The 7,811-nt window shown below is 34.1% G+C and overlaps 1 protein-coding gene across 1 annotated transcript; it reads right to left on the bottom strand.

Moving 5' to 3' along the window:
* Positions 1-2,979: 2,979 nt before the first annotated feature.
* LOC102600583 (mitochondrial import inner membrane translocase subunit Tim9) lies at positions 2,980-7,402 on the bottom strand. Its single transcript, XM_006349444.2, has 2 exons — positions 7,151-7,402; positions 2,980-3,518 (listed from the first exon to the last, which is right to left on the bottom strand). Exons 1-2 carry the CDS (start codon positions 7,243-7,245, stop codon positions 3,332-3,334), a joined length of 282 nt encoding a protein of 93 aa, XP_006349506.1. The 5' UTR covers positions 7,246-7,402; the 3' UTR covers positions 2,980-3,331.
* Between the last annotated feature and the right edge of the window lie 409 nt (positions 7,403-7,811).

Genomic DNA, 7,811 nt, shown 5'->3' on the forward strand with positions numbered 1-7,811 from the left:
ACGTTTGACTTAAAACGAGAATGGGAAGAATGTTATTTTTAATTTTAATTATGTAAAACAACGTTATAAGTTTTACTTAATTTTATAAAAATGGAAAATAAATTTATTTTTTAATATCTAATAAAATAGTATAAATCTCAAAAATATGGGGAAAAACGTTGTTACAGGGGGTCGAAACCCCGCGACCCCAACACTTTATATTGTGAATTCTTGAACCCCCTTCACCACTAAGCCAAGACCTTAGCTTATGTTCAGGGGTTCATCACTTGGTATATACATATAAATCAAAAAAATTGATCCTATATATACCGTGTAATTTTTCCTAACGAAGGGGGTTCGGATGAACCCCCTTGGATCCATGTAGATCCGCCCATGCTTATAAATATTTAAAATGTGTAAAAAATGGTGAAGTTTCACGTACTGTACCCCAACTCTCTATGGAGGGTTCCGTAAAGGTTTGGCAAAACAATTGTCCGGAAGTCATATCATCAAAATATTCATGGGCTAACACGCATGAAAAATTGCAAAAATCGCCTAATTCTTGTAAAATGGCTTCTAAATGCACAAAATATGTGCAAAAAATGGTGAAACTTCAAGTACTGATCCCCCAATTTCCTACAGAGGGTTCCGTAAAGGTTTTGAAAAAAAACGTCTGGAAGACATATCACCAAAATATTCATAGGCTAACACACACGAGTCATATCACCAAAAAATCGCTTATTTCCTATAAAATGGCTCCTAATTAATTCCCCAAAATATGTGCAAAAAATGGTGAGACTTCACATATTGCTTCCCCAACTTCTTATGGAGGGTTCCGTAAAGGTTTTGCAAAAAAAAATCTACAAGTTGTATCACCAAAATAATCATAGGCTAACACACACGAACAACTGACAAAATCTCCTAATTACTCATGTAACATGACTCCTAAATAACCAAAATATATGCAAAAATGGTGAGGCTTCACGTACTACTCTCCCAACTCCCTATGGAGGGTTTTGTACATGTTTTGCAAAATAACTATCTGAAAGTCATATCACCAAAATATTCATGGGCAAACAACACGAAAAACTGAGAAAATCACTTTATTCCTGTAAAATGGCTCCTAAATGCCCAAAATATGTAAAAAACAAAAATGGTAAGACATCACGTACTACTCCCACAACTCTCTATGGAGGGTTCCGTAAATATTTTGCAAAAAAAACCATTTAAAAAGTCGTATCATCAAAATATTCATGGGCTCATTGACTAATATACACGAAAAATTGAGAAAATCGTCTAATTCCTGTAAAATGGATCCTAAATGTCAAAAATACGTGCAAAAAATGGTGAGGCTTCACTTACTGCTCCCCTAACTCCCTATGGAGGGTTCTGTAAATGTTTTGTAAAAAAACTTTCCAGGAGTCATATCACAAAAAAAATCATAAGCTTGTACACACGAAAAACTAAGAAAACCGTCTTCCTATAAAATGGCTCCTAAATGCCCATCATATGTGCAAAAGGTGGTGACACTTCACGTACTACTCCCTCAACTTCTTACGAAGGATTACGTAAAGGTTTTGCGAAAAAAATCATCCGGAAGTAATATCACCAACATATTTATGGGCTAACACAAGCGAAAATTGAGAAAATTGTCTAATTATTTTTAAATGGCTCCTAAATGCACAAAATATGTGCAAAAATTTGTGAGGCTTCACGTACAGCTTCCCGAACTCCATACGGGGGGTTCACTAAAGGTTTTTCAAAAAAACCGTTCGAAAGTCATATCATCAAGATATTCATGGGCTAATACACACGGAAAATTGAGAAAATCGTCTAATTCTTGTAAAATGGCTTCTAAATGTCCAAAATATGTGTAAAAATAGTGAGGCTTCACGTATTGCTCTTCCAGTTCCCTACGGAGGGTTCCGTAAAGGCTTTGCGAAAAAATCGTCTGAAAGGCATATGGCCAAAATATTCATGGGCTGACACTAACAAAAAACAGAGAAAATCGCTTAATTCCTGTAAAATGACTCCTAAATGCCCAAAATATGAGGGGAAAAAAGTGATGTTTCACGTACTGCTCCCCCAACTCTCTACGGAAGATTTCGTAAATGTTTTGCAAAAAGACTATCTAAAAGTCATATCACAAAGATATTTATGGGATAACACACATGAAAAACTGAGAAAATCGCATAATTCTTATAAAAATGACCTTTAAATTCCCAAAATATGTGAAAAAAATGGTGAAGCTTCACGTACTTCTCCCTTCACTCCCTACGAAGGGTTCGTGAAGGCTGTACAAAATAACCGTCCAAAAGCGATATTACCAAAATATTCATGGACTAACACAAACAAAAAATTGAGAGCTGCTTTTTTCAAGGAAATGATCTCCTATAATCACTTGCAATTTGAATAGAAAAAAATGACTGGTGTATTATTTTCGGATTTCTTGTGTAAAGAATAGTATCTTGTAAAGATGATACTCACCTAATGACAAATTTATAAAAGAAGTACAAAATAAAAGGACGTGCCACTTGAATGGTAATCTCTAGAATTGCTGAGATTTATTTTATTTTTGGAACTGAAACAAACATTGGCATTAAATTGACAACTACAATAAAGCAACATTTCACCTCAAATTAATCGATTGTTGGTCTGAGAACACAATTCAAAATTACAAGTAACTACTTAACTCATCAATGCAAATAATTGAATTGTGTGCACAAACCAACATTTTCGACTTGGCGCAGATGAACATCATAAAAGATATGGACAGGTTAATTTCCATCTTGGCATGCCTCAAGAAGCAACCTACCAAAAAGTATGTGGCAAATTCGATGTTTCGGAATATGACATTATCAGAGAGGAACCACTATCCATTGAATTTCGAACTGTGCCACTGACACTCAGAAATTTCTCGATTATAAAAAAACTGAAAGCAAGAGGAGGTACGAGGAAACAAGAAGAGGATCAATAGACAATATTAATGTGGACTCGTAGTTAATCGTATCAGCAAAAATCCATTTTTCAACTTCAAGTTCATAAAATTGTCATCATACCAGAAAAGGCAACAGATATGTCTCTCCTTGATGAAGTTGAATACCACATTATTTTGCTAGAACGTCACAACAAAAGAATGCTATCGTAACAGCAAGTGGCCTGCAATCAGTTGCAGGATCCAGTTCTACTATTCAAGTTTCTAATAATTTCACTGTAGAAGTACATTTTACCAATAATGACGAGGAGAGCTGTTGACATTCCAAAATAAGGAACTTCCACTACTTGTCCTTGTTGATTATCCCACAATAAACAATAATGAAAAATTGAATTGCAGGCACATAGCAGAAGCGTCTTAGTCTGGTGTTGGTGCTCCTTGGTTAAGCTCGGCAAATCTCAGTCCTACACGCATAGAATGCTTCAAGAACTTCTCAGCACATCGTCGGACACAGGTCTCCTCCTGTTTGTCTAAGGTTTTGCGTTTGAAACTGTCTACACAGTCTGTAAAACATCTTTCAACCAGAGAATTATACATTCTCAAGCTGCAGTAGTTAAAGACAAAAGAGACCAGGCTTTAGAGTTGTATCATGAGAAAGTACTAACTGAAACAGAGAGAAACAAAATACAATCCCATTTCAATTCACTTCAAATTTCTACTTACAACATATTTTACTGAGGAATTTTCTTTTTTTACTGCCATTACGTTAATCAGTAATCTCTCATTCATAAACATCACTAAAATGAGAAATCAAGAAAAGTTAATGCTTGTGAAGCCGAGTGTTATCATCAATTTCCAAAATCTTTCTCAATATATTACTCTCCTCTCCTCCACCCTTTCTATGACTTGTGAATGAATAGATTCACTCAGCTTTTTGAATACTTGTTGAGTGCATAACTGACGCTGACCATACGAATATCATCTCAACTTACAACATGCTGACTGAATCGCCTAATTCACATTAACATATGGACTCAAGCTGGCTAAAACCAACATTGGAACAAATTACCACGTACTTTCTATTTTTATTTAAATATTGAGGGAAAGGAATATAATATCAGCTTATGAAATTAAGAAAGAATGCAACACATTCCTCAATGGATTCTTCCCAAGTGTGAACAACCTAATTTTGCTCTATTTTAGTTTCTCCTAGAGTTTTATTTTTCGCTTATTTTAATCAATCTAACAATTTTTATATAAATTGCATCTGTTATTAAAAAAAATACCAGAATTTTTTTCTTTCCTTATTTGCAAGTTTAGGATTAATTAATTAATGCGTTAATTAAATTAATTGGTTGAGTCATGAGTGGTTTTAATTAATTAGCTTAAATAATTTTTGGAGCAAAAGAATAGAAAGGGAATATCAAAGGAATGGTACAAGCCTGCTTTCTTTTGGTTGAGCGTTACCTTAAGGGGACACCTTTGTCAAAATCTGAGTGGGGAACACTAAAGGTATTAGAACTAATCCTAAACCCTAGTAGTCCCTATATAAGATTTCCTTACTCCCTCCTTACTCTCTCTCGTTTGAGGGTAGAGATTTGGAGGAGGAGCTGTGAGTTCAAAATTACACCGAAAATTATATAGGGACACACTAAAGTTTAGGGTTACTTCTGATACCTTTGACATCCTCCACTAGGATTTTGACAAAGGTATAGCCTTACGGATATAGTCTAGCAAAATGAAACATGCATGTACCATTATTTTGATATTCCACTTAAAATTCAACCCTAAAATTGTATTCAGATCAGTTATTGAGCACAAAGTAACTGTTAATACTTAATTAAGGTTAATGAAAATGAACTTAACAAGATTTGCACATGTGCTATATTATTCCCGTAGTAAATGAAGATAATATACACAAGCGTGCACGCACGTATATTCTTGTTATGGACGTTCCTTCATTTGCGCTCTATGCTTAAACATCCATCAAACATCAGTGCTTTTGTACGCATTTTTTCTGTGACAACAATGCCTAATTCTAGGAATTCCACATTACACAATATACACTTCCATTCTGAGCACCAATGTTAATCAGTGTCATTCATTCATAAACATCACTGCAATCTAGAAGAGTTAATGCTCATGAAGCATAGTGTTATCATCAATTTCCAACTCCTTTCTCAATATATTACTCGTTCCTCCCCTCCGCCATTTTCTATGACTAGATTCACTCAACTTTATGAAGACTTGTTAGCAATTATGAGTATAATACTAGCCGTGCATAACTGGCACAGATTATAAGAGTAACATCCCATCTTACAATATGTTCACTAAACCGCCTAATTCACATTAATATATTGACTCAAGCTCTCTAAAACCAACACTGGAACAAATTACCATATTTTTCTTATTTTAATTTAAATATTGAGGGAAAGGAATATAATATCAGCATATCAGCTTTGGAAAATAAGAAAGACTAGAACACATTCCTCAATGGATTCTTTCCAAGTGTGTACACTCCATTTTCGCTCCATTTTAATTTCTCCTAAAGTTCAACTTTAGCTTGTTTTAGTCAATTTCTCAATTCTTATACATTTTCAATTGCATCTATTAGTCAAAAGAACGCCATTAAAGTTTTCTATTTCCTTAATTACGTATTTTAGTATCAAATAATTAATTACATAACCCATTAATTAAATTAACTGGTTTGATTAATTAATTAGCTTAAATAATTTTTGGAGCAAAAGAATAGAAAAAGGAATATCAAATTAATTGTACATCGTACACCCCTGCTTTCTTTTACCCTTAGGTATACCTTTGTTAAAATATGAGTGGGACATTAAAGCTATTAAAAGTAATCCTAAGCCCTAGTACTCAATATATAATCTCCTTATTTCCTCATTAGAGGGTAGAGATTTTGAGGGGAAAGACCGAAGATTATATAAGGGACACTAGGGTTCAGGGTTGCTTCTAATAACTTTAGTGCCATTCTTCAAGATTTTAACAACGGTTTACCCTTAAAGGTACTGTCCAACAAAGTAAAACATGCATGTACCATTGATTTGATATTCCATTTTTATCTTCATCTATATAATCAACCCTTAAAACTGTCTTCAAATCAGTTATAGAGTGCTAATTAATTGACCAAGGTAACTCAACGTTAGTAGTTAATTAAGGTTAATGAAAATGAAGTTAACAAGATTTGCAGACGCTTTATATTATTCTTAAAAGTAAATGAAGATAATATACATAGGTGTACCCACGCATATATTCTTGTTTTGGACATTTCTTCATTAAAGCATGAAGCTTCATTTGTGCTCTACGCTTTAAACCCCATCAAACCTCAACGCTTTTTTGGCACTTTTTTCCTTTGTTAATACTGCCTAATCTTTGGAATTCCTCATTACACACTCAATACACATTTCCATTATGAACACCTGTGTTAATCAGCAGTCTCTCATTTATCACCATTACAACAATCTAAAAAGTTAATCTTCATGAAGCCCCAGTGTTATCATCAATATCCAATTCCATCTCAATATATTACTCTTTCCTACCCTCCACCACTGCATAACTGGTGCAGGTCATAATAGTATTATCCCAGCTAACAACATGCTGAATAAACCACCTAATTCACATTAACATACTGTCTCAAGCTTGCTAAAACCAACATTGGAACAAATTACCACATAATTTATGTATTTATTCAAATATAACGGAATATAATAACAGTTTTGGAAAATAAGAAAGAGGTTCACCACTTCAGAGGTTAATAGTTCTTCATGTTAGTCTAAACTCTAAGTTTACCACAAATAAAAAACTAAGTTTTTCCCAGCTAAGAAAACAAAAACATGAGCTAGTTGCATATAGTTCATGGTGGACACTCAAATCAGGGTGGAGCAAGCAGTAAATCATGGATTAGGATCCTTAACTCCTTATAGATTCCGATATGAAATCTTGAATTTGAAACTTACAAATAAATTGCGATCCAAAAGTAAAAGGAATTTATAGACTATTTCGAATAGGCTAATTGCATGATATAACATTTTGTTTTACAAAATCCATTGTTATATGCAAAAAGCAAAAACCAAAGCGGTATACTTTCAAAGCCGGAAAAGAGACATGGCCACAAATAAAGTTGTTGCAACCCACACAGGAGAGAATATTCCGGTATATTTCTTAATCAAACTGGTAAAATAAGCAAATAAAAATAAAAATTGAAAGAGATGGAATAACCTGTCACGAACTTGGAGCTGCTCAATCATGGCGGCCATTCTAAGCTTATCTGCTTCAGGAAGTGAATCCAAATCTCCAATCATACTCTTATCCATCTTGATTCCTCAATTTGATTCACCACGGTATGCAACTTTGGTTGTGTTTGGGGGAAGAACAGAGGTATAAGCAGCCACTGGTTATAGGGGAAAATGGTGCCTTATATCTAAAACCCTAATCAGGGTACGAGATTGGCAAACCCAAGTGTCATTTCGACCCTCTTTACTTTTTCAAATTATAGTTTCACCCCTCGTAAGAGTTAGAATTATAAATCATAAAAGGGTACTTTAGACATTTTCCCTAAATTTTGCAATAATTTTAAGAGTCATTTCGTGTGAGATATAAAATATAATAATTTCAAAAAATTCTACCTTACGAATATAAAGTTGATTTTAGAAATTCTAAAACACTTGTTTTGTATCTGATTGAAACATCTATGGATCAGTTCTGATTTTTTGCTTTGGAGTTATGTATAATGCTTTCTATTACATCTAAATTAGGCACATTTTTTCTGTTAGGGATGAATGCAGTAGTCTTAAAATACAAATTCACTACCCTTCGGGGTGGCCCAGTGGTTTGAGCTTGGGACTTCCATGTTGGAGGTCTCAAGTTCAAAACCCCTTGC

The sequence above is a fragment of the Solanum tuberosum genome, unplaced genomic scaffold (assembly GCF_000226075.1).
Source record: "Solanum tuberosum cultivar DM 1-3 516 R44 unplaced genomic scaffold, SolTub_3.0 scf00106, whole genome shotgun sequence".
NCBI classification, from domain to species: domain Eukaryota; kingdom Viridiplantae; phylum Streptophyta; class Magnoliopsida; order Solanales; family Solanaceae; genus Solanum; species Solanum tuberosum.

Coding starts and splice junctions, on each gene's coding strand:
- LOC102600583 (XM_006349444.2), bottom strand. CDS start 7,245: ATGGATAAGAGTATGATTGGAGATTTGGATTCACTTCCTGAAGCAGAT. Junction 3,519..7,150: donor CAGCTCCAAGTTCGTGACAG/GTTATTCCATCT, acceptor TAACTACTGCAG/CTTGAGAATGTATAATTCTC.